The following is a 27,806-nucleotide window of genomic DNA, read 5'->3' on the forward strand; positions in this document are numbered from 1 at the left end:
GAAATTATTTGTGTGGGAATCCTTTAAGCACTAGGTAACTTCCAACGTTTTGTTTTGCTCCCAAGGAAAGACTATTTCTGGGGTTGGAGCACACACTTACCATCACTGCAACTCTCCTCATCACTTCCATCCTTACAGTCCTCGTCTCCATCACACTGGAAAGTGCTGGGGATGCACTGTCCATTTCTGCATTCCACCAGACCCTGGCTGTGACACGCTAGGGAACACCAAAATAATGCATTTTAATTATCTGTCTTTCTTTCAGTGTGCGGATCATATCCATGATTCCTGTTTATCTGGCATCACCAAGAAATGAAGTGTTCTAAACATCTGAACGTTCTGCCCAAATGAATGAATGTGTCATTAAGTTTTTTCATCCCAAGTGTTCTTGGAATGCAAGGTTGTCTATCTGGAATATCTCTTGCCCTATTAAGTAGAACTTACTTAAAACTAACCTTTTCTAGATCACTGCATAAGTGAAACTAGTATTAACGATGATAGTAGTTATACTGGGCTTCCCAGGTGGCTCAGTGGTAAAGAATCTGCCTGCAATGCAGGAGACGCGGGTTCAATCCCTGGGTCAGGAAGATCCCCTGGAGAAGGAAATGACAATCCACTCCAGTATTCTTGCCTGGGAAATCCCATGGACAGAGGAACCTGGCGGGCTACAGTGCATGGAGTCACAAAAGAATCGGATGTTACTTAGTGACCAAACAACAAGCAGTTTAACTAATGATAAAAAAACTACAATTTCTTAAATGTTTACTTTATGGCAATAGCTGTGCTAGGAGTATTACATATCTAATCTCAAACCCTCATAAGAAATTTGTAAAGTGTGTATTATCAACCTAGTTTAGAATAAAGAAACTGAAGCTTAGAGACTTTAGCGTGTGTGTTATACTCTCAAGGCTGTTGACAAGTAGGGCCAGAATATGGAAGGAAGATTTTTTAACCCTAAGCCCCAGGATTTCACTCTGCCCCAACCTGACCTAATGCACCAATGAAATGCATAATACCTACCCCACAATAAACACTTTATTTCAAAACTTGCTTATGACATCTGCTATTTAAAAGGATGATCTAGTGACCATTAACCTTTCAGGAACCGGATGTCTTAATTCTATCCCTATTGTCTTTTAAAGCATCAGAAACCCCTGTATCATGTGACCTCAGCCTTCACAGAGTTGCTGTCTACATACACGTGAGCACCATGTTCTTGCTTTTCCAAGATCCATCAAAATACAGTCCACTCTGTTTCACAATGTCCACTCAGCTAGGACTCAGATGATATTCCAGTTCAAATATAATTCAGGAAAGAGGAAAGCCGGGCATAGTGTTTGCTAATTATTTTAAATGAGTTTTCTTGTCAACATAAAACCCATGCAACTTACATTTCTATTTATGCCTTAAATTACAAGCAAATTAAACAGCTAATCTCATATGTAGCCACTGTTTCTACTTTTATTAGACAGTAAAAGATGGAATAAAAAGTTTAATTAGCTCAAATATGCATAAAATGCACCTTATTAACTCTTTCAGGTCAATATTACTCTTCTTTAGTTCAGTTCAGTTGCTCAGTCGTGTCCGACTCTTTGCGACCCCATGAATTGCAGCACACCAGGCCTCCCTGTCCATCACCAACTCCCGGAGTTCACTGAGACTCACGTCCATCGAGTCAGTGATGCCATCCAGCCATCTCATCCTCTGTCGTCCCCTTCTCCTCCTGCCCCAATCCCTCCCAGCATCAGAGTCTTTTCCAATGAGTCAACTCTTCCATGAGGTGGCCAAAGTACTGGAGTTTCAGCTTTAGCATCATTCCTTCCAAAGAAATCCCAGGGCTGATCTCCTTCAGAATGGACTGGTTGGATCTCCTTGCAGTCCAAGGGACTCTCAAGAGTCTTCTCCAACACCACAGATCAAAAGCATCAATTCTTCGGCGCTCAGCCTTCTTCACAGTCCAACTCTCACATCCATACATGACTACAGGAAAAATCATAACCTTGACTAGACGGACCTTTGTTGGCAAGGTAATGTATCTGCTTTTGAGTATGCTATCTAGGTTGGACATAACTTTCCTTCCAAGGAGTAAGCGTCTTTTAATTTCATGGCTGCAGTCACCATCTGCAGTGATTTTGGAGCCCCCAAAAATAAAGTCTGACACTGTTTCCACTGTTTCCCCATCTATTCATTTTATTATTCCCTATCAAGTATAATATACTTTCTAGGAAAAAAATGTGGCAAGCCATACGCTATTTTACTAGGTAGTGTAACAGCTACCTGAAGACTCTTTAAAAAAAAGAAAAAAAACAATTGAAGCATAGTTGATTTATAATATCTTGTTAGTTTCAGGTATATAGCACAGTGATTCAATTATACATATATACTTCCATGTATATGTACCTATTCCTATTGGTTACTACAAAATATTAAGTATAGTTCACTGTGCTACACAGTAGACCTTGTTGGTTACTTATTTTATATACAGCAGTGTGTCTATGTTAATCCCAAAGTCCTAATTTATTTTTCCTTTTCTTTCCCCTTTGGTAACATAACTTTGTTTCCTGTGTCTGTGAGTCTGCGTCTGTTTGGCAAATAAGTTCATTTGTGTAATTTTTTTAGATTCCACATACAAGTGATGTCATATCTACTTGTCTACCTCTGTCTAGCTTACTTCACTTAGGACGATAATCTATAGGTCCATCCATGTTGCTGCAAATGGCATTATTTCATCATGTTTTATGGCTGAGTGATATTCCACAGTATACACAGACCACATCTTCTTTATCCATTCATCTGTCAAGGAACATTTAGGTTGCTTCCATGTCTTGGTTACTGTAAATAGTACTGCTATGAATATATGGGTGCATGTACCCTTTTGAATTTTGGGTTTCTCCAAATATACTCACCAGAAATAAGACTCAGAAATAAGGCTCTGAAGTAATAATACCATCACACACTCTGTGTAACTCCATCAGCCCTGAAGGCTCTCTTCTCTCTGTCAGTTCTCCCTATGCTCTCTCACAAATGGTGCCTGTGGGCACGTGTGGAGGCTCTTGCTTAACTGCTAATATACTGTTTGCAGACAGAAAGTTCCCAGTCTCTGGGAAGAATATCTGCTTTGACAAAGTCACAAAAGAAGATTTGTGGGTAATGCGAGAGAAAACAGCCACCTGCTTGGCCAGAGTGGCCAAGTCAGGCTTTGAGTTTTGGAAAGAGGAATTCAGACATCAGGTATACTACACTGTTATTGTCATCCTACCATTCAGTTATCATCTGTATAGGCCAGGACCGAAGTGTAAAAACCTGTTTAGATAGTGAGCCTTGAGTGTATTTCACTAAACAGACAGAAGTGGGAAAATGAACAAGATGAAAACCTTCAGGGCACTCACAGCAATTGACTTCATCGGATTTATCCACGCAGTCGTGGTCCCCATCACACACCCATTCAATGGCAATGCAGCGCCCGTCTCCACAGCGATGTTCCTCTATGGGGTTGCAATCTGGAGGAAGCAAGCACTCAGGAGGATGGAGAGAACCAACATGACAAACACTTGGAATGTATGGCCCATAGTGCCGGTACAAGTTAGAAAGTTCTTCTGTCACTAAATAATACACGACCAAAAATTTGAGAGCTAATCACAAAGTCAAAATGGTAAACAAGCAAGAAGAATTCAGCCGGTTTTATTAAAAATTCAGGAGAGGACATTCAGAATTAAACACAGTTCTTTAAAATGTGGTGGCTCAGTGGTAAATCCATCTGCTAATGCAGGAGACATGGGTTCGATCCTTGGGTTGGGAAGATTCCCTGAAGAAGGAAACTGCAACCCACTCCAGTATTCTTGTCTGGGAAATCCCATGGACAGAGGAGCCTGGTGGGCTACAGTTCACAGGGTCACAAAAGAATCGAACATGACTTAGCAACTAAACAACTTTAAAAGGTTCATTCCTCTTTTTAACTGAGATATAATTGACATAAAATGTTGTGTAAATGTATCCTAAATGAGATAAGTTAGAGAAAAATACTGTATATCACATGTGGAAAAAAGCTGAATTTGTACAACATAGACAAGTGGCTAGCAGGGGCTGGTGTGGGCTGTATTGGAAAGATGTTGTTTACAGGTACAAACATGCAACTAGTATGTGGATTCCTTCTTTAAAAGATAAGATGAGTTTTGAACGTAAAACAAACCCTTGATGTCTCCACTGCAGAAGTCGCCCTGTAGTGCATGGCAATCAAATACAGGAGAGGTCTTTGGTTATATATAACAAGAGGATCAAGCATTGCAAGCAGAGTTTTGCTCAAGAGCTCAAATCTAACCATGAGCCACTGACTCCAACCAAAGAAGAAACACTTTCAAAGAGACAAAAACATATTAACTCCCATTTCCGTTCCACTTCTTTAACGTTTCTTTAGTATGACTTTACCCAAGAAATATTACATTTACATATAAGACATGACAGACTAGTAATTGGAAAAGCCTCCTCTTCCTGAAAATTAAGAAACCATTTTGTAATTTAACTCACTAACCACACTAACAAACAATGAACTACAAGGCTTTGATTATAAATTCCTATAATTTTAAGTGAAAACCTTTAGGGAAATAATGTTACTTACCACAGTTTTGTTCATCACTCAGATCTCCACAGTCATCATATCCATCACACACCAGGCTATAATTAAGGCACTTGCCTGTGTGACAGTGAAACAGATTCTCGCTGCAATCTGAAAAAAAGAAAAAACAGAAGCCACTGATGGGTCACCAGAGCAGAATAGGATGTTACCGTAGTAGCTGGTATAACAGAATCATATCATGGGGGGGTGGGGGGGATCATAATGGTGACCTGGTCCACATCTGCTGTTTCCCAGGGGAGGAGACTGTGGTGCAGAGGGAGCCACTGACGTGCTCAAGGTCATATAACAAGTAACTGTAGAACCATGATGAGGACCCACTGGCTCCCAAGCCAATGCTCTTATCACTTCCTGAAAATGCCCACATTCCACGCTATGTCACTTGAAAGCTTCCTCATAGCCAAATATGAGAAAAGACACTCTCAAACCACCATAGTTTCTAGTGAAGTTCACTTTCATACAGAATGAATACTTCATAGACAGTGAGTAGTTATTTCTTTAAAAAGTTTACTTTAAAATGAAAGCCTAGTTTTGTCAATGGTAAACATAGACATAACAAAGAGAAAAACTCGTTTACATTACAGAGTCGTTACTCACATTACTCACACAACTTTACCACTTAAGTCAACTGACTGTTTCATAGCATGACCCTCAGATAAGCAGTACTGTCCTAGATTATGATGCCAAAATAAGAAAAAGTGATGTAATCCTTGAAGAAAGTAGGTAAAAACACTAGACCATTCAGGTATGACCTAAATCAAATTCCTTATGACTATACAGTAGAAGTGAAAAATAGATTTAAGGGACTAGATCTGATAGACAGAGTGCCTGATGAACTATGGACAGAGGTTCGTGACATTGTACAGGAGACAGGGAGCCAGACCATCCCCAAGAAAATGAAATGCAAAAAAGCAAAATGGCTGTCTGAGGAAGCCTTACAAATAGCTGTGGAAAGAAGAGAAGTGAAAGCAAAGAGGAAAAGAAAAGATACACCCATTTGAATGCAGAGTTCCAAACAATAGCAAGGAGAGATAAGAAACCCTTCCTCAGTGATCAGCGCAAAGAAACAAAGGAAAACAATAGAATGGAAAAGACTAGAGATCTCTTTAAGAAAGCAAAGATGGGCTCAATAAAGGACTAGAATGGTATGGACCTAACAGAAGCAGAAGATATTAAGAAGAGGTGGCAAGAATACACAGAAGAACTGTATAAAAAATATCTTCATGACTCAGATATCGTGATGCTGTGATCACTCACCTACAGCCAGACATCCTGGAAAGTCAAGTGGGCCTTAGGAAGAAGCATCACTACAACAAAGCTAATGGAGGTGATGGCATTCCAGTTGAGCTATTTCAAATCCTAAAAGATGATGCTGTGGAAGTGCCACACTCAATATACCAGCAAATTTGGAAAACTCAGCAGTGGACACAGGACTGGAAAAGGTCACTTTTCACTCCAATCCCAAAGACAGGCAATGCCAAAGAATGCTCAAACTACTGCACTATGGCACTCATCTCACACGCTAGTAAAGTAATGCTCAAAATTCTCCAAGCCAGGCTTCAGTAATATGTGAATCGTGAATTTTCAGATGTTCAAGCTGGTTTTAGAAAAGACAGAGGAACCAAAGATCAAATTGCCAACATCCGCTGGATCATTAAAAAGGCAAGACAGTTCCAGAAAAACATCTTATTTCTGCTTTATTGACTATGCCAAAGCTTTTTTGTGGATCACAATCAACTGTGGAAAATTCTGAAAGAGATGGCAATACCAGACCACCTGACCTGCCTCTTGAGAAATCTGTATGCAGGGTCAGGAAGCAACAGTTCGAACTGGACATGGAACAGCAGACTGGTTCCAAATAGGAAAAGGAGTACGTCAAGGCTGTATACTGTCACCCTTTTTATTTAACTTATATGCAGAGTACATCATGAGAAACACTGGGCTGGAGAAAGCACAAGCTGGAATCAAGATTGCCGGGAGGAATATCAATAACCTCAGATATGCAAATGACACCACCCTTATGGCAGAAAGTGAAGAGGAACTAAAAAGCCTCTTGATGAAAGTGAGAGGAGAGTGAAAATGTTGGCTTAAAACTCAAGATTCAGAAAACTAAGATCCTGGCATCCAGTCCCATCACTTCATGGCAAATAGATGGGGAAACAGTGGCTGACTTTATTTTTTGGGGCTTCAAAATCACTGCAGACAGTGACTGTAGCCATGAAATTAAAAGACACTTACTCCTTGGAAGGAAAGTTATGACCAACCTACACAGCATATTAAAAAGCAGAGACATTATTTTGTCAACAAAGGTCTATCTAGTCAAGGCTATGGTTTTCCAGTGGTCATGTGTGGATGTTGAACTGTAAAGAAAGCTTAACATGGAAGAATTGATGCTTCTGAACTGCGGTATTGGAGAAGACTCTTGAGAGCCCCTTGGACTACAAGGAGATCCAACCAGTCCATCCTAAAGGAGATCAGTCCTGGGTGTTCATTGGAGGGACTGATGTTGAAGCTGAAACTCCAATACTTTGGCCACTGATGTGAAGAGCTGACTCATTTGAAAACACCCTGATGCTGGGAAAGATTGAGGGAAGGAGGAGAAGGGAACGACAGAGGATAAGATGGATGTATGGCATCACCGACTCAATGGACATGAGTTTAGGTAAACTCCAGGAGTTGGTGATGGACGGGGAGGCCTGGAATGCTGTGGTCCATGGGGTCGCAAAGAGTCGTACATGACTGAGTGACTGAACTGCACTGAACTGAACTTCAAGAAGCTTACAGTTTGATGTTGGAATAAACATCATGGAAGGAAATTTTAATAAGAAGATAGATCTTGTTCTTGAGTAAACCAGAACTCCTACCCTAGTTCTTCCATCTATTGGCTATGATGTTGAGTGTATTAGTTAAAATTTGCATCTGTAAACTTAATTATGAACTTATGATAAGAACAACTACTTAATAGAGTTCAGTTCAGTTCAGTCACTGAGTCGTGTTCAACTCTTTGCGACCCCATGAATCGCAGCATGCCAGGCCTCCCTGTCCATCACCAACTCCCAGAGTTCAACCAGACTCACGTCCATCGAGTCAGTGATGCCATCCAGCCATCTCATCCTCTGTCATCCCCTTCTCCTCCTGCCCCCAATCCCTCTCAGCATTAGAGTCTTTTCCAATGACTCAACTCTTCACATGACTAAAAAGTACTGAGTTTCAGCTTTAGCATCATTCCTTCCAAAGAAATCCCAGGGCTGATCTCCTTCAGAATGGACTGGTTGGATCTCCTTGCAGTCCAAGGGACTCTCAAGAGTCTTCTCCAACACCACAGTTCAAAAGCATCAATTCTTCGGTGCTAAGCCTTCTTCACAGTCCAAATCTCACATCCATACATGACCACAGGAAAAACCATAGCCTTGACTAGACAAACCTTTGTTGGCAAAGGAATGTCTCTGCTTTTGAATATGCTATCTAGTTTGGTCATAACTTTCCTTCCAAGGAGTAAGCGTCTTTTAATTTCATGGCTGCAGTCACCATCTGCAGTGATTTTGGAGCCCCCCAAAATAAAGTCTGACACTGTTTCCACTGTTTCCCCATCTATTTCCCATGAAGTGATGGGACCGGATGCCATGATCTTCGTTTTCTGAATGTTGAGCTTTAAGCCAACTTTTTCACTGTCCTCTTCCACTTTTGTCAAGAGGCTTTTTAGTTCCTCTTCACTTTCTGCCGTAAGGGTGGTATCATCTGCATATCTGAGGTTATTGATATTTCTCTCAGCAATCTTGATTCCAGTTTGTGTTTCTTCCAGTCCAGCGTTTCTCATGATGTACTCTGCATAGAAGTTAAATAAGCAGGGTGACAATATACAGCCTTGACGAACTCCTTTTCCTATTTGGAACCAGTCTATTGTTCCATGTCCAGTTCTAACTGTTGCTTCCTGACCTGCATACAGATTTCTCAAGAGGCAGGTCAGGTGGTCTGGTATTCCCATCTCTTTCAGAATTTTCCACAGTTGATTGTGATCCACACAGTCAAAGGCTTTGGCATAGTCAATAAAGCAGAAATAGATGCTTTTCTGGAACTCTCTTGCTTTTTCCATGATCCAGTGGATGTTGGCAATTTGATCTCTGGTTCCTTTGCCTTTTCTAAAACCAGCTTGAACATCAGGAAGTTCATGGTTCACATATTACTAAAGCCTGGCTTAGAGAATTTTGAGCATTACTTTACTAGCATGTGAGATGAGTGCCATTGTGCAGTAGTTTGAGCATTCTTTGGCATTGCCTTTCTTTGGGATCAGAATGAAAAGTGACCTTTTCCAGTCCTGTGGCCACTGCTGAGTTTTCCAAATTTGCTGGCATATTGAGTGCAGCACTTTCACAGCATCATCTTTCAGGATTTGAAATAGCTCAACTGGAATTCCACCACCTCCACTAGCTTTGTTCGTAGTGATGCTTTCTAAGGCCCACTTGACTTCACACTCCAGGATGTCTGACTCTAGGTCAGTGATCACACCATCATGATTATCTGGCTCGTGAAGATCTTTTTTGTACAGTTCTTCTGTGTATTCTTGCCTTCTCTTCTTAATATCTTCTGTTTCTGTTAGGTCCATACCATTTTTGTCCTTTATCGAGCCCATCTTTGCATGAAATGTTCCCTTGGTATCTCTAATTTTCTTGAAGAGATCTCTAGTCTTTCCCATTCTGTTGTTTTCCTCTATTTCTTTGCATTGATCGCTGAAGAAGGCTTTCTTATCTCTTCTTGCTATTCTTTGGAACTCTGCATTCAGATGGTTATATCTTTCCTTTTCTCCTTTGCTTTTCACTTCTCTTCTTTTCACAGCTATTTGTAAGGACTCCCCAGAAAGCCATTTTGCTTTTTTGCATTTCTTTTCCATGGGGATGGACTTGATCCCTGTCTCCTATAGAATGTCATGAACCTCATTCCATAGTTCATCAGGCACTCTATCAGATCTAGGCCAAGAGAAGACTCTATACATGGACATCACCAGATGGTCAACACCGAAATCAGATTGATTATATTCTTTGTAGCCAAAGATGGAGAAGCTCTATACAGTCAGTAAAAACAAGACCAGGAGCTGACTGTGGCTCAGATCATGAACTCCTTATTGCCAAATTCAGACTTAAATTGAAGAAAGTAGGGAAAACCACGAGACCATTCAGATATGACCTAATAGAGTTAGGGGAAGACATAAATAATAATGTATGTAAGATGCCAAGGCAATTCAATGGGAAAAGAATACTCTTCAACAAATGATGTGGGGACAACTGGATTGCAAGTATGCAAAGTTAAACTCTGATGTTTATCTCAAAGCATATCAAAAAATCTCAAAATGGATTATAGATTTCAATGTAAGAGCTAAAATTATGAAGCTTCTAGAAAAAAAATAAGAAAAAAGTCTTTCTGATGGGGGGTGGCAAAGAATTCTTGGATATGATAATAAAAGCACATACCTAAAAAATAATAAATGATATTCATTAAAATTAAAAAGATCTTCCCAGTTACTAAAGAATATGCCTACAATGCAGGAAACCCGAGTTTGATTCCTGGGTTGGGAAGATCCCCTGGAGAAGGGAATGGCTACCCACTCCAGTATTCTTGCCTGGAGAATCCCATGGACAGATTCTTTTGGGCTGTTACAGTCCATGGGGTCGCAGAGTCAGAAATGACTGAGTGACTAAACACTTCCACTTTTAAAATTAAAAACATTCGTGCTTCCAAAGATGCTATTTTAAAGATGAGAAAACAAGTCACATGCTGAAAAAAAAATATTTTCAAAGCATGTATCTGATAAAGGACTTATATCCAGAATATACATAGATGTCTTATACTCAATAATAAGACAAACCACCCAATTACAAAGAAACAAAAGAACTTGAATAGAAAGTCTTCATGAAGGATATACAAATGGCTGATAAGCACATGAAAAGGTGCTCAATGTAATTAATCATTAAGGAAATGCAAATAAAACCACAATAAGATACTATTATATATCCCCTAAAATAGCTGTAATAGATAAGACAGACAATATCAAGTATTATCAAGGATTCTCAGAAATCGAAACCCTCATATATAGTTGGTGGGGGTGTAAAATAATAATGCCACAATGGACAGCAGTTTGACAGCTTCTTATAAGCTTAACTATGACTTCATGAGATTCATGAATTCCACTCTTAGAAAAATCTACCCAAGAGAAGTGAAACATATACTCACACAATGACTGGCATGTGAATGTTTATCACAGTGTTATTCATAATAGCCAAAGCCTAGAAATAATCCAAATGCTCAACAACTGGTAAATGTACAAGCGAAATGTAGTGTATCCATACAATGGGACACTGCTCAGCAATTAAAAGTATCAAACTACTGATGCATGTGACAGCATCGATGAAGCTCAGACACATTTTGCTAAGTGAAAGAAACCAAATACAAAAACTACATATTGTGCGACCCATTTATAAAGTTTCTGGAAAAGGCAAACTTACAGAGACAGATGTGGCTGTGGCTGGATATGTGGGAGTGAGGACGGAATGCAGATAAATAGGAGGGAAATGTGGGGAAAGATGGGAAAGGTCTAGAAGTGGATCATGGTGAGGGTTTCACAATCCTATAAATTTACTAAATAACTTTACGGTATATAAGTTATACTTCAATAAGGTAAAAATGTTTACATGTAAAGGCTGTAGTTAGTAGCAACTAGACTTCTTAAATGTATTGGATTGGTCAAAAAGTTCATTCAGGTTTTTTTGTAAGATGTCATGGGAAAATCCAAATGAACTCTTGGCCAACCCAATATTATCTTTGCCCTTGGAGTGAATTAAGTTCAAAAACAGATTCTTAAGGCTGGAGAGGGATCATGGAAGATGTGCAGAGTTTTAGTAGAGTGGATGGAATGAAAATTTCAGCATGTTTCAAGTAGAAGGAAAGAACAAAGCAAGAACAAGCAACAAGAACAAAGCAAGAACAAAGGAAAGAAGTGAGAAAAAAAGCCACATATGAGGATTAGTCTGCTTGACTGATAACGATCAAGAATCTAATGGTAAACATTCCCGCCTCCTGAATTCCAGCTAATTGTTTCTCCTGAAGCAAAAGTCTGCCTCTGATACAATCGGTGATGGGTACTTCTTTACCATGGGGCTTCCCAGGTGGCATTAGTGGTAAAGAACCCGCCTGCCAATGCAGGAGATATGAGATGTGGGTTCGATCCCTGGGTTAGGAAGATACCCCGGAGGAGGGCATGGCAACCCACTCTAGCATTATTGACTGGACAGAAGAGCGTGTGGGCTACAGTCCTTAGGGTTGCAAAGAGTCAGACATGACTGAAGCGACTTTGCACACATGCACCTCTTTAAACATCCCAAATTCTGTAACAATTCATTATTAAAAATCTTGGGCACTGACTAGTGAAACAGTGAGTCACATCAAAATATTATACTTGTTATTTACATGAATCATCAACTTCTATTTCAAACAGCACTCTTCTAAGAAGTCATTTAAATACTTTCAGAATCACACCATTTTAGGCATGGAATGTGCCTTAGAGATGATCTGTTCAGTACCATCATTAAGAGGGTGTACACATGTGCACATACATAAACAGATACAGAAACTTGTAAGTCCTTTTTTTTTTTTTTTTCATTTCCCCTGGGCCAAATAATTTTCAAATGAGGACAATGATCATAAGGGAAAACATAAGGACTAAAAAGAGGTGCCAGTCTTCACCTTGACCGTACTATTTCCCCCATGCAGCCTAGGGTGCTAACTCCCCATCCTGCACCCTATTGCCAGCTGAGCTGACCACACACATACCGGCTGAGTCAAGAAAGGTTGACTGAGGTTCTCCTGCCCACTGAGCTAAGTTGGGGAACTTGTGCATCAAGATAGATACATTTCCTCGGGAAATGTTAAAGATCTTTTTTTTGTTTTATTTTCATCTCTTATGAGAAGTTTCGAATCAGCATTACGGGGGGATCTTCACCTTGACCATCAGTGCAGAAGTACTTACATCACCAGAGGGAGGAGGCAGTGTGAAGGGGTGATAGATTTTAAACATATGAATTAATATTTTTTAAGCAGTACACTTCACTTTTTTGGATGGTAGGACTGGAGAATCAAATACTTCTTTCAGAATCTGATTAACCTGAGAACACTTAAAATATTCCCAAGGTCCATTCTGGGATCCCTGGTAATTCATACAAAAAAAAACCTCGTCGGATGTATTTTGTAAATTAATGCCGTCATTGATTAACTTATTTCATAAATGGAGATGATTCAAACATTTTTTATAATTCCTCATTATTCATACAGGTACAGGCTCAACTTTCCACTGCTATGACTTTCTTGGTTAGAAGCCATTCTCTGACGTTAGATACAAAATTAGCTGCATTTGGAAAACAACTTGTTACCTCCCTAAGGTCTGTGTGATTAGTAAACACAGAAAACCTTAACCAGAGGCAGTGCACACCCAGAAATACATAGCAAATAGCAAAGATCACAGTGCTTCCTTTTATTGGAATAAATGTTTGTTTCACCTGAAAAGAGATGCTATAAGGGCAATTTGGGGCCAACAGATCAAAACTTACAGAAGCTGCTTGCTGTGCTTTTCTTGCTCAATACAAGCATAATTTTGCATAACCTAAGGTGGGTATTTTTCTAGATACAGATCTTTTTTTTTTTTTCTGAATGAGAGTTTTGATACAAAATGCTGCTTCTAAAGTTCTTGCATGGTAATATTTATTTCAGTCTGGCATCTTACACTATTAACTTTTATCCCTCAAAAATGTCATTAAATGAAAAGAGACAGCTAAGGAACAGAAAATCTTTTTTTAAGAGCTTCATTCAATTTGCTCAGTCTCTTGAGTCTATAAACATAATCATGTTGCCTCAACTCAGGATTCAAGTAGAGATGCTCAATTTCCACCCAGAAACAGCCTTTTTTTGAGATGACCAAGAGGTTAACCAGTTTGCCCACAGTTTTCCAGCTTGTTACAGTGACCTGGGCTTCTTGATGTCCTGAGGGTTTTCAGCTATTGACTTCTAGCTCCAAAATGGGATTTCTCAACTGCAGTACTGTGGACACGTGGGGCTGGGTGACTCTGTTGTGGGGAGCTATCCTGTGCGCTGCATGTTTAGCAACAATCCCAGCCACTGCCCACTAAATGCCAGTAGCATCCCCTTAAACGTCCCCGGTGGTTACAATCAAATAGGTCTCTATATACTACAAAACATCTAGAAGGGAATATTGTCTCCAACAGAGAGCCACTGTTCTGGAATATCCAAGCATCACCTTATTCCAAGGCCAGTTTTAATCCTGTCTTTCCCGTTGGCTCTCTCATGCCAATCTGGCAACCAGTGATCTGTGCTCTTCTCTCTCACAAGATCTTTCTGTTTACACCATCTTTTGCTTTGCCATACCTATTATATTGGGCTTCCCAGGCAGCACTAGTGGTAAAGAACTGGCCTACCAATGCAGGAGACATAAGAGACATGGGTTCAATCCCACAATTGGGAAGATCTCCTAGAGAAGGGCATGGCAACCCATGCCAGTATTCTTGCCTAGAGAATCCCATGGACAGAGAAGCCTGGCGGGCTACAGTCCATAGAGTCACAAAGAGTCAGACACAACTGAAGTGACTTAGCGTGCACATCTATTATATTGTTCTAAAATACGATATTTAATTATCTCCGTGTTTATGTTATGATCTCTATGCCATTTCCCTGATTAGACTAAAAGGCTCATGAAGCAAAAAAATCATGTCTTAACAGTCTTTATATTTACTAGGTATCTAGAACGTTGCACTCATCTGACACACTAGTAAAGTAATGCTCAAAATTCTCCAAGCCAGGCTCCGGCAATACGTGAACCATGAACTTCCTGATGTTCAAGCTGGTTTTAGAAAAGGCAGAGCAACCAGAGATCAAATTGCCAACATCTGCTGGATCATGGAAAAAGCAAGAGAGTTCCAGAAAAGCATCTATTTCTGCTTTATTGACTATGCCAAAGCCTTTGATTGTGTGGATCACAATAAACTGTGGAAAATTCTGAAAGAGATGGGAATACCAGACCACCTGATCTGCCTCTTGAGAAATCTGTAGGCAGGTCAGGAAGCAACAGTTAGAACTGGACATGGAACAACAGACTGGTTCCAAATAGGAAAAGGAGTATGTCAAGGCTGTATATTGTCACCCTGCTTATTTAACTTCTATGCAGAGTACATCATGAGAAACGCCTGACTGGAAGAAACACAAGCTGGAATCAAGATTGCTGAGAGAAATATCAATAACCTCAGATATGCAGATGACACCACCCTTATGGCAGAAAGTGAAGAGGAACTAAAAAGCCTATTGATGAAAGTGAAAGAGGAGAGTGAAAAAGTTGGCTTAAAGCTCAACATTCAGAAAATGAAGATCATGGCATCCAGTCCCATCACTTCATGGAAAATAGATGGGGAAACCAGTGGAAACAGTGTCAGACTTGATTTTTTTGGGCTCCAAAATCACTGCAGATGGTGACTGCAGCCATGAAATTAAAAGATGCTTACTCCTTGGAAGGAAAGTTATGACCAACCTAGATGGCATTTTCAAAAGCAGAGACGTTACTTTGCCAACAAAGGTCCATCTAGTCAAGGCTATGGTTTTTCTTGTGGTCATGTATGGATGTGAGAGTCGGACTGTGAAGAAGGCTTAGCACCGAAGAATTAATGCTTTTGAACTGTGGTGTTGGAGAAGACTCTTGAGAGTTCCTTGGACTGCAAGGAGATCCAACCAGTCCATTCTGAAGGAGATCAGCCCTGGGATTTCTTTGGAAGGAATGATGCTAAAGCTGAAACTCCAGTACTTTGGCCACCTCATGCGAAGAGTTGACTCATTGTTAAAGGCTCTGATGCTGGGAGGGATTGGGGGCAGGAGGAGAAGGGGACGACAGAGGATGAGATGGCTGGATGGCATCACTGACTCAATGGACGTGAGTCTGAGTGAACTCCGGGAGTTGGTGATGGACAGGGAGGCCTGGTGTGCTGCGATTCATGGGGTCGCAAAGAGTCGGACACAACTGAGTGACTGATCTGATCTGATCTAGAACATGCTTCACACACAGCAGGAATTCAAAACTATTCAGTAATTTTATTGATTCCATATCATCAGATGGCCTCAAAACAGGAGTGAATTTTCCAGACATCTGAAAATTCTTCCATTAGGGTAGAATGAAATATTTTTATTTTTATTAATTTGGTAGAAATTTTTCTAGTATTTATTTGCTCCCCTGTCCTAATAAATATAGTAGCTACAGTCATTTTTGATGATTCAGAAACATTATTTGGAATATCAGTTTTTATTCTGTGCTACTTGGGTGGCCTCCTTTCCAAGATAGCTTCATGTGGTGCTGTTTTTAAAATCATTGTGCATATTGTAGTATTTCTGTCTCCTCCACAATGTATCACCTGACCTTTGGTGGGGCAGGAGTGGGAGGGATGTTAGAAGGATGGCATGGAGAATAAGATAACAACCACAGTCACAACCATAAATCCTAATGCCTTTTGAGAATTAATGCATGCCAGGCACTGGTCTCTGTACTTGACATCTAGTGATTCATTATTCTGCTCAACAATTCTAGAGATAGTTAGTATAATAGTATTATTTATTGTCTCCACTTTACTGATGAGGACACTGAGACCCCAGAGAGACTGAGTACCTTGCCATATTTACAGAGGCAGGAAATGATAAAGAAGAAATAGGAGGAGCTTCCCTGGTGGCTCAGTGGTAAAGAATTTGCCTGCCAATGCAGGAGACACGGGTTCAATCCCTAGTCCTCCTTGGAGCAACCGTGTCACAACAATTGAGCCTGTGCTCTGGAGCCTGGGAACTGCAACTACTCAGCCCACATGCCTCAGCTACTGAAACTTGCATGCCCTAGAACCCATGCTCCACAATAAGAGAAGCCACCGCAGTGAGAAGCCTGCAGCTAGACAGCAGTCCCCGCTTGCCACAGTTAGAGAAAAGCCCACACAGCAAGGAAGACCCAGCACAGCCAAAAAGAAAGAAAGGAGGAAAGAAAGAAATAGGAACCCAGGCAGTCTGACTCAAGACCTCGTATTATTATCTGTGTATAACTAATTATGCTAACTAGTATATTTAGTTAACTCAGTATAATTACTGTACCACAGTACACAAAAATAAATGGGGTAACAAGCAATGTTATCCCAAATTCAGAGTGAATGACTCCTGAAATTATTTGACATTGGTTTACATGGCATAAAGTATGAGGACTTTGTGGCAGTTCTTTTCCCTGTGACAACCCACTTTCTGAGGCTTTTTCATTTGCTAAGCACCTGCTACATATCGGATGCTGTTCTAGAGCTGGTTATAGAATCATAAGATGATAGAATATTAGCAACAAAAGAGACACCAGACACCCTCTAGTGCAGTGGTTTCAAACCTGACTGCACACTAGAGTCACTGGCAGAGTTTCACAAAGGGACTGCTGTCTGGGCGCCGCCTCCAGACTGGGAGAGCTCGAATTTCTGCAAGTGCGGCTTCCTGGAGATGCTACTGTGCTGCCGGTCTTGATGACAAGGAAAACCAGGGGGTGAGATGTAGCCTATTTCAAGTCACAGAACTAAAAATTTTAAAATCACGTCCTAATTTTCAAAAATTTTTTCTCTATACGACAAAAATCCTTCTCAGCAGTTGGATACCTGTCCATTTTACCAATACTTAAGTAAGAGACAGGGCTTCCCTGGTGTCTCAGACAGTAAAGAGTCCACCTACAATGCAGGAGACCTGAGTTTGATCCCTGGGTCAGGAACATCCCCCGGAGAAGGGAATGGCAACCCACTCCAGTGTTCTTGACTGAAGAATTCCATGGACAGAGGAGCCTGGTGGGCTACAGTCCACAGGGTCGCAAAGAGTTGGACATGACTGAGCAACTAACACACACAAGGAAGAGATCAACAAACACAACAAAATGAGTTGTGAGGAGGTCAGTAAGCAGTCCCAGATACCTGGTGAGCCACTGTAATAGACAATTATCTCCCTCAACGTAACAGAGCACCCAAACTAAACATTTTCCTGTCATATGAATGATCTGAGAACAATCATTCACCAAATTTGCACTTTCTGGACATTGGCAAGTCAAAAGCAGCATTAAGAGAAATTAATTTAATTTGGACCCACTCGGGAGTGGGTTCAAATCTGGCACTTTGAACCACTGGCAAATTATTTCATTGCCATGAGCTTCACCTCTGTACCTGAACAAAAAGGAGTAATACTTCCTTTGCTGAAAATTAAACCACATCATGTAGGTAAATGCTTCCCCAGCACACTTGATTTGAGAACTCACTCAAACAGCAAACCCCTTCCCTTCCTTCCTAGGAAGGCAGTCCTCCTCCTGTACCTGTCAGAACCCTCAGAACATGGTAAATCCTTGAGCTCCAACTGGGAATGTCCAGCAAAAACCTCCTTCTCCCCTTGGGAGTATCTGTGGGCTGCATTCCAGCTCTGATCCATGCCCTAAGTCAGACATGACACTATTCCTTCACTTCAGCACGGTGACAACAGGAGGGTGGCCCCTTCCATAAACACACACGCTGCAATACCACAGGCCCTGGCATGCTAAGTTGCAGAGGCTGATGTCCTCGTAAGGTCAGCAATAATTGCATGCAAAGCTTTCAATGTCTAACTATTTTCATGAACAAGTATTCTGAAGGGATGTATTTCCTCAACGAACCAAGCCAAATGGTTTTTGAAGTATGTTCATGAGGAAGGAAAGCCTGTATCTTCCTTAATAAACTCTTCCACTCCTGGGACATTGCTGACTACCTTACAGAATAATAATAATACCTTCTTGTTCAGTGACTGACTGGGAAAATGTACTCTTTCAACAAATGCAGCAGAAAGCTCCTCTTACTGTTTAGAGTGTAATGTTCCATGCAATGGGAGACGAAGCCAGTGTTGGCCTACCTCAGAGGTAGAGGCACCTGTAGAGTTTGAATATGACACAACAAGGGCCATAATTAGGGGATAAACAAGATATTCCACTGTAACTCCCATTACTGCATATAATTCTATTGAACCACTTAAAATCACTACTGTAGGTGCTTTGTATAATATTTGCTCCCAAATCCATAGCAATATTCAGTTCAGTTCAGTCGCTCAGTCGTGTCCGACTCTTTGCAACCCCATGAATCTCAGCACACCAGGCCTCCCTGTCCATCACCAATCCTGGAGTTCACTCAGACTCACGTCCATCAAGTCAGTGATGCCATCCAGCCATCTCATCCTCTGTCGTCCCCTTCTCCTCCTGCCCCCAATCCCTCCCAGCATCAGAGTCTTTTCCAATGAGTCATCTCTTCGCATGAGGTGGCCAAAGTATTGGAGTTTCAGTTTTAGCATCATTCCTTCCAAAGAAATCCCAGGGCTGATCTCCTTCAGAATGGACTGGTTGGATCTCCTTGCAGTCCAAGGGACTCTCAAGAGTCTTCTCCAACACCACAATTCAAAAGCATCAATTCTTTGGCGCTCAGCCTTCTTCACAGTCCCACTCTCACATCCATACATGACCATAGGAAAAACCATAGCCTTGACTAGACAGACCTTGTTGGCAAAATAATGTCTCTGCTTTTGAATATGCTACCTAGGTTGGACATAACATTCCTTCCAAGGAGTAAGCGTCTTTTAATTTCATGGCTGCAGTCATGAAATCTGCAGTGATTTTGGAGCCCAAAAACATAAAGTCTGACACTGTTTCCACTGTTTCCCCATCTATTTTCCATGAAGTGATGGGACCAGATGCCACGATCTTCATTTTCTGAATGTTGAGCTTTAAGCCAACTTTTTCACTCTCCTCTTTCACTTTCGTCAAGCGGCTTTTTAGTTTCTCTTCACTTTCTGCCATAAGGGTGGTGTCATCTGCATATCTGAGGTTATTGATATTTCTCTCAGCAATCTTGATTCCAGCTTGTGTTTCTTCCAGTCCAGCGTTTCTCATGATGTACTCTGCATAGAAGTTAAATAAGTAGGGTGACAATATACAGCCTTGACAGACTCCTTTTCCTATTTGGAACCAGTCTGTTGTTCCATGTCCAGTTCTAACTGTTGCTTCCTGACCTGCATACAGATTTCTCAACAGGCATGTCAGGTGGTCTGGTATTCCCATCTCTTTCAGAATTTTCCACAGTTTATTGTGATCCACACAGTCAAAGGCTTTGGCATAGTCAATAAAGCAGAAATAGATGCTTTTCTGGAACTCTCTTGCTTTTTCCATGATCCAGCAGATGTTGGCAATTTGATCTCTGGTCCTCTGCCTTTTCTAAAACATCTGAAAGTTCATGGTTCACACATTGCAGAAGCCTGGCTTGGAGAATTTTGAGCATTACTTTACTAGCATGTGAGATGAGTGCAATTGTGTGGTAGTCTGAGCATTCTTTGGCATTGCCTTTCTTTGGGATCAGAATGAAAAGTGACCTTTTCCAGTCCTGTGGCCACTGCTGAGTTTTCCAAATTTGCTGGCATATTGAGTGCAGCGCTTTCACAGCATCATCTTTCAGGATTTGAAATAGCTCAACCTGAATTCCACCACCTCCACTAGCTTTGTTCGTAGTGATGCTTTCTAAGGCTCACTTGACTTCACATTCCAGGATGTCTAGCTCTAGGTCAGTGATCACACCATCATGATTATCTGGCTCGTGAAGATCTTTTTTGTACAGTTCTTCTGTGTATTCTTGCCACCTCTTCTTAATATCTTCTGCTTCTGTTAGGTCCATACCATTTCTGTCCTTTATCAAGCCCATTTTTGCATGAAATGTTCCCTTGGTATCTCTAATTTTCTTGAAAAGATCTCTAGTCTTTCCCATTCTGTTGTTTTCCTCTATTTCTTTGCATTGATTGCTGAAGAAGGCTTTCTTATCTCTTCTTGCTATTCTTTGGAACTCTGCATTCAGATGCTTATATATTTCCTTTTCTCCTTTGCTTTTCGCTTCTCTTCTTTTCACAGCTATTTGTAAGGCCTCCCCAGACAGCCATTTTACTTTTTTGCATTTCTTTTCCATGGGGATGGTCTTGATCCCTGTCTCCTGTACAATGTCACAAACCTCAGTCCATAGTTCATCAGGCACTCTATCTATCAGATCTAGGCCCTTAAATCTATTTCTCACTTCCACTGTATAATCATAAGGGATTTGATTTAGGTCATATCTGAATGGTCTAGTGGTTTTCCCTACTTTCTTCAATTTCAGTCTGAATTTGGTAATAAGGAGTTCATGATCTGAGCCACAGTCAGCTCCCGGTCTGGTTTTTGTTGACTGTATAGAGCTTCTCCATCTTTAGCTGCAAAGAATATAATCAATCTGATTACAGTGTTGACCATCTGGTGATGTCCATGTATAGAGTCTTCTCTTGTGTTGTTGGAAGAGGGTGTTTGCTATGACCAGTGCATTTTCTTGGCAAAACTCTATTAGTCTTTGCCCTGCTTCATTCCGTATTCCAAGGCCAAATTTGCCTGTTACTCCAGGTGTTTCTTGACTTCCTACTTTTGCATTCCAGTCCCCTATAATGAAAAGGACATCTTTTTTGGGTGTTAGTTCTAAAAGGTCTTGTAGGTCCTCATAGAACTGTTCAAGTTCAGTTTCTTCAGCATTACTGGTTGGGGCACAGACTTGGATTACTGTGATATTGAATGGTTTGCCTTGGAAACGAACAAAGATCATTCTGTCGTTTTTGAGATTGCATCCAAGTACTGCATTTCAGACTCTTTTGTTGACCATGATGGCTACTCCATTTCTTCTGAGGGATTCCTGACTGCAGTAGTAGATATAATGGTCATCTCAGCTAAATTCACCCATTCCAGTCCATTTTAGTTCGCTGATTCCTAGAATGTCGACATTCACTCTTGCCATCTCTTGTTTGACCACTTCCAATTTGCCTTGATTCATGGACCTGACATTCCAGGTTCCTATGCAATATTGCTCTTTACAGCATCAGACCTTGCTTCTACCACCAGTCACATCCACAGCTGGGTATTCTTTTTGCTTTGGCTCCATCCCTTCATTCTTTCTGGAGTTATTTCTCCACTGATCTCCAGTAGAATATTGGGCACCTACTGACCTGGGGAGTTCCTCTTTCAGTATCCTATCATTTTGCCCTTTCATACTGTTCATGGAGTTCTCAAGGCAAGAATACTGAAGTGGTTTGCCGTTCCCTTCTCCAGTGGATCACATTCTGTCAGATCTCTCATCTAGCAATATTACTTAATGTAAATATGTGCTCAGACACTCAGTGGTATCCGACTCTTTGCAACCCTGTGGACTGTAGCCTGCCAGGCTCCTCTGTCCATGGGATTCTCCCAGCAAGAATACTAGAGTGGGTGGCCATGCCTTCCTCCAGGGGATCATCCCAACCAGGGAGTGAATCCATGTCTCTTAAGTCTCCTGTACAGGCAGGTGGGTTCTTTACCACTAGTGTTACCTGGGAAGCCCAGTGTAAATATACGTCCCATAAAAAATGTTTTTTATGTACAATCATGTACCATAGGTTTTTCTGAAGAGAGAATTCCAAATTATAAAAACAAATATCTTAGTGAAAACATTTCTAACAAAATATGAGCAACATAACTGAAATTCTATAGGATGTTAGATATTAGATAAAATAAATAAATGCATGAATAAATGTGAGGTCTGCTACTGCTAAGTCACTTCAGTCGTGTCCGACTCTGTGTGACCCCATAGACGGCAGCCTACCAGGCTCCCCCGTCCCTGGGATTCTCCAGGCAAGAACACTGGAGTGGGTTGCCATTTCCTTCTCCAATGCATGAAAGTGAAAAGTGAAAGGGAAGTCGCTCAGTCGTGTCTGACACTTTGTGACCCCATGGACTGCAGCCTACCAGGCTCCTCTGTCCATGGGATTCTCCAGGCAAGAGTACTGGAGTGGGGTGTCATTGCCTTCTCCAATGTGAGGTCATATGTAAACAAAGAATTTTGAGGAAATACCAAGTTAAGATAAAATTAATGTTTTAAAAAAAAAACCTGGGATTTATCAGAAACTTTAGTGAGCAAATATGTACTCTAAGTCTCTAGGAAGTAGATCAGGGCTTCCCAGGTTGCTCAGTGGTAAAAGAATCCCCCTGCCAGTATAGGAGTTGCAGGAGACATGGGTTCAATCCCTGGGTCAGGAAGATCCCCTGAAGGGGAAAACAGCAACCCACTCTTGCCTGGAAAATCCCATGGACAGAGGAATCTAGTGGGTTACAGTCCATGGGGTCACAAAGAGTTGGACATGACTGAAGCAAATGAGATCTGACAGACATCATTTCTCATGCTTTTTTCCAGGCATTTTTCAAGACTCAGGTACTATAAAATACCAGTTTGGGAAATACTGACCCTAACTAAATATTACCACAACATACTGCCTTTCAAAAGTTATGGCCTTCATGTGGAAGAAGAGTTGGCCTGCCTGGTAAACACACCAGAGGAATCTTTCAGTTGAGGTGAGCAATTGAGAGGAGCTCTTATAAAGCTTTGGCAACTCCTTCAGGAAGGAAAACACAGCTTTTCCTATAGTAACAATTGCTGGTCATATAACCATTAAAAAGCAATTCAAACACCATTGCATATGGGCTTGTTTTGGAAGCAGATCCTGCAATGTATTCTTGAGGCTAATTTTTCCATTTTATCTGTTGCATAATTGCAAACCAATTTGAGATCTGAATATATATTTGATGTGGACTGAAAGGCTGTGTCCTCCCAAAATTTATAGATTTGAAACTGTGTACAAGCCCTGTGCCCTTGTCTTTGTCTGACTCAAGAGTTAATGACTGGGAAATGTGAAGATGTACAAACAAAGAAAGCAATGGCACCCCACTCCAGTACTCTTGCCTGGAAAATCCCATGGATGGAGGAGCCTGGTAGGCTACAGTCCATGGGGTCACGAAGAGTTGGACACGACTGAGCGACTTCACTTTCACTTTTCACTTTCATGCATTGGAGAAGGAAATGGCAACCCACTCCAGTGTTCTTGCCTGAAGAACCCCAGGGATGGGGGAGCCTGGTGGGCTGCCGTGTATGGGGTCGCACAGAGTCGGACACGACTGAAGTGACTTAGCAGCAGCAGCAGAAACAAAGAACAGCTATTGGGCTGGGGAACTGGTAACAATTTAGACTACAATTCTGTCACATAACAGAATTACCAAACTCCCAGTTCCCTGGAAGGTACAGATAAATGCCTGACACACACTCATAAGTTGCTTTTACAGGAAGAAGACCCCCTCCAGATGAAAACTGCTGACCACAAGAACACAGACCTTAGACTGGTTGAAACCAGAAGGTTGATAAGGCTTGAAACTTACCTGATGCCAACCAATCCAAGACCTATCCATGAGCTGATCATGTCCTAAACACTATAAAACTCCTCACTACCCGCTCCAGGGTGGGTCACACAGTTCAGGGCATTAGTGCACTGAGGCCCCCTTTGCCTGGCAAAGCAATTAAAGCTACTCTTTTCTATTTCACCCAAAAGTGTGTTCTGTGTTTCTATTCTGTACCAGTGAACAGAGGCTGAGTTTCAGCAACATGTTGAAGCTTTAATCCCCAACATGAGGGATAGGGCCTGTGAAGTAGTGATAAAGATCAGTGGGTGGGACCCTAATTCAACTGAGCTGATACCCTTATAAGAAGGGGAAGAGACACATGAGAGCTCTCTCCTCCCTCCTCTCCCCTTCTCCCCTTCTCTTGCATTCCCCCCAAAGAGGTTATTTGACTACACAGGCATATGGCAGTTACCTGCAAACCAGGAACAGAACTCTCATCAGAAACTGAACCCTGTCGGACCTTGATCTTGGACTTTTCAGCCTCCAGAACTGTGAGAAAATACATTTCTGTTGTTTAAGTCTCAGCCTGTGGTATTTTGTAAGGCAGCTCAAGCAAACACATACAATATTGGACAAACCACCGTTTTTGGTCAAAACAACTAACTAAATCAATGATAAGAAAGTGGAGGATGTTTAAAGGCTGAATCTACCGATCCATAGATGCAGAACAGTTGGTTCGTGCCTTAATTCTCTCCAGGCTGAGAGGAAGCATAAACAAACAAGACATTTTGAGTGTTCTGTGTCATGAATGTTAAAAATCATGAGGGTAAAAAATGTTCCTATTAAAAATATCCTTCTTTTTTTTAAAAAAGTTGACCTTTATACTCTTAGAACTTTAAAAACAAAAACCCTCACCCAAAGAAAATAAATGAAAAGCCTTTTTCCAATTTTAAGATACTTGAAGGAAAAACACTTCGAGCCCGACCTGTTCCAAAGCACATCTAGCTGTCAAGTTCCTAATGGAATCAGGCTTTTGAAGGTGTGCAAACATGCAGCTGTCATGTGGGGCGGGGGAAGATAAACACTTTGCTCACCAAAGAAAGGCAAACTAACAGCAGTCCACCCAAGCACCGGGTGGTTGTCAGGACTAGACAACGGAATGCTCTGGTTTCCAGGCCCCTGAATAGAAGCCATAACCCTGCAGACAACCCCCACACCGCCTGTCACATTCTGCAATGAGCCTCGTCACTCCAGTCATCACAGTCGTTGTAGCCGTTACACTGCAGTTTCCTGGGGACGCAGATGCCACTGGTGCACAGAAAGCTCTCGCCCCCTCTGCAGAGCGCTAAAAAAAAAAGGAGAGAGGCAGAAAAGCAATGTCAAAATAAATAAGAGGGTTTTTTTTTTTTAATTAGGAGAAATAAAGAACAGAAAGAAAACCTTCTCTTGATGTTCAACAGATGTGTTTCCCAACTCCCTCGGTTTCATTGTCACCAATTCCTCTCTGGCTTTCCAGAACATTAATTGTAAAATTACCTGAGAAGAATACAAAGTGTTTGCCTGAGAAAAGTGAAAGGAAATTCGCCAGTGGGCTTTCATAGCACAAGGGAGCAGCCTCGTCTATTGCACAACTTATGTGCGAAAAGATACTGAATGGGAGTATTTTTTTTAATAACCGAAAATTATTTCAAAGTGAAATTTATTGAACAAACATTTAAAATCCTTCTACAACAATGTCATGCAGAGAAAGTTAGTTACAAATAGTTGATATGTGCTTGAACACAGGCATAGAGACCCTATGCCTTGTACTGAAATGTATTTATTAACTTGGCTTAATAAAAATGCCAGTTAAAAATGTCAGAGCCTATTTTGGCATAAGGAATGTGAAACAACATTGGCTAATAATATTTTCTTTCTTTTCTTTTCCTTAACACGGTTGCACTTTGGTATTCTTTGCTTTAAATATTATGTTCTTTTTCTTCTCAAAATTCAACAAATATTCAATTATTTCAAAATTACATTAGACACAAAATGTGGGAGAAGAAGCTAGAAAGATTTTTCTAAGGGAGACCATTACTTAAAGGACAAATTAATTCAACAAAATGGGTGTTAAAATACACTTCAATATTTAGCAATTTGTATCAAATGCCTTTTAATTGTGTATAACCTTTGGCCCAGCAATCTTATTTCTTGGCCTTCATACAAAGTAAATCATCATGAATAAGTCCAAGTTTTTATATTTAAGGGTATTAATACCATCATGGTTTATAAGACGAAAACTGAAATAACAGCTATGCAATAATAGAAGATTGGTTACATAAATCTTAGTACTACATATAAGGGATACCATTATAGCCACTGAAAATTATATTGCAAAAAATAAAGTCCTGGACCAAAGTTCAGGATAATTTAATTGTAAAAACACCATCTGGTTCTAAAAAAGCATAATACAATTTGGCCTAGAAAGAAGTATTAACATATCTAAGTTTACTCTGATTATCTCTGGTATTAAAATTGAAAGCAATTTTTATTTTCTTCATTGTATTTTATTCTGTATTTTACAAGTGTTCTTATAATGATCATGTCTTATGTTTATAATCAGAGAAAAACTCAACTTATTTTCATGAGATCCGAATTCAGAGTAATGGTAAAATAAATATAAGCCTCCAAAATATTTCTCTCTCCCTTCCACAAAAGTTAGCAGAATCAGCCTATGGTCACCTGCCTGGCCACTGTCACCATTCCCTGAACTGTGTATTCCTTGATGAGATGAATCTTGTTGTCTAACTAAAGGGAAATAGGAAATAGGGAACATTTAACTCACAAACTGAAATACAGAAAACTTCAGACAGAACATTCCAGGCAGTAAGGTCCATGACGCTTACATGTTCCACATTCCCCAGCAGAGTGGTTGGCACTCAGGAGGTTCTTAATTAAAGGGAAAAAGTCACTTCCATCTCAGTGGAGCACAATATATTGCCACAAGGCAAAGGAAAAATGCAATTAATGGATTATCTTGCAATGCTATCAAAGAATCAGAGTTTCAATTTGTTGAACATTAAGTGAAAGTGCAAATGTCTTAGTCGCTCAATTATACATGACACTTTGCAGCCCCATGGGTATAGCCTGCCAGGCTCCTCCACCCATGGAATTCTCTAAGCAAGAATGCTGGAGTGGGTTGCCATTTCCTTCTCAGAGAATCTTCCTGACCCAAGGATCAAATCTGGGTCTCCTCCATTGCAGGCAGGTTCTTTACTATCTGAGTCACCAGGGAAGCCCTGTTGAACATTAACTACCAGTCAATTTGGTATGTTTCTTATGATGGTAATTCATGTGTAACCTTCAAAATATCAACAATGAAAATCTGGATTTCCATTATATCCCATGATTTCTGAATCAATACAAATGGCATCTATGGATTTCAACTGCCAAGACATGCAACAAGCTTAAGCTTTATAGGGTCTTAGAGGAGGAGAAGGGGATGACAGAGGATGAGACGGTTGGATGGCATCACCGACTTAACGGACATAAGTTTGGGTGGACTCCGGGAGTTGGTGATGGATAAGAAGGCCTGGCATGCCTTCTTGGGAAAGTTCATGGGGTCGCAAAGAATCAGACATGACTGAGCGACTGAACTGAACTGAACTGAGAGGACTCAGCCCAGAATTGCACTCCTCTAGCTACAGACAGAAACTCCTCAAGACTATACAGGAAACCAGATATAAAATGAAAAACCAAAACAGTAAAGATATTACTGGCCAGTCTATACAATAGCCTCTCTTTAGGGTTAAGAGAAAGTTTTCAAGAAGTGTGCATCCTATTGTGAGATTGTTTCTGTACCACACTAGAAAGTGCAGAAATTCCATCTGT

At 40.8% G+C, this 27,806-nt stretch overlaps 1 protein-coding gene across 3 annotated transcripts in view; it reads right to left on the reverse strand.

Annotated features, from left to right (window-relative positions):
- CORIN (corin, serine peptidase) overlaps positions 1–27,806 on the reverse strand; it is a 309,430-nt gene that overhangs the window by 87,471 nt on the left and 194,153 nt on the right. For 2 of the 3 annotated variants that reach the window (XM_019962698.2, XM_070791393.1), the window contains exons 6-9: positions 25,168–25,281; positions 4,616–4,723; positions 3,390–3,500; positions 101–217 (exon numbers count right to left, since the gene is read on the reverse strand). In XM_019962698.2, the coding sequence (XP_019818257.2) occupies positions 101–217; positions 3,390–3,500; positions 4,616–4,723; positions 25,168–25,281 (450 nt within the window). The remainder of the gene's footprint in view (positions 1–100; positions 218–3,389; positions 3,501–4,615; positions 4,724–25,167; positions 25,282–27,806) is intronic. The other variant, XM_070791394.1, reaches the window with a different exon arrangement.

The sequence above is a fragment of the Bos indicus genome, chromosome 6 (assembly GCF_029378745.1).
Source record: "Bos indicus isolate NIAB-ARS_2022 breed Sahiwal x Tharparkar chromosome 6, NIAB-ARS_B.indTharparkar_mat_pri_1.0, whole genome shotgun sequence".
Classification (NCBI taxonomy): Eukaryota; Metazoa; Chordata; class Mammalia; order Artiodactyla; family Bovidae; genus Bos; species Bos indicus.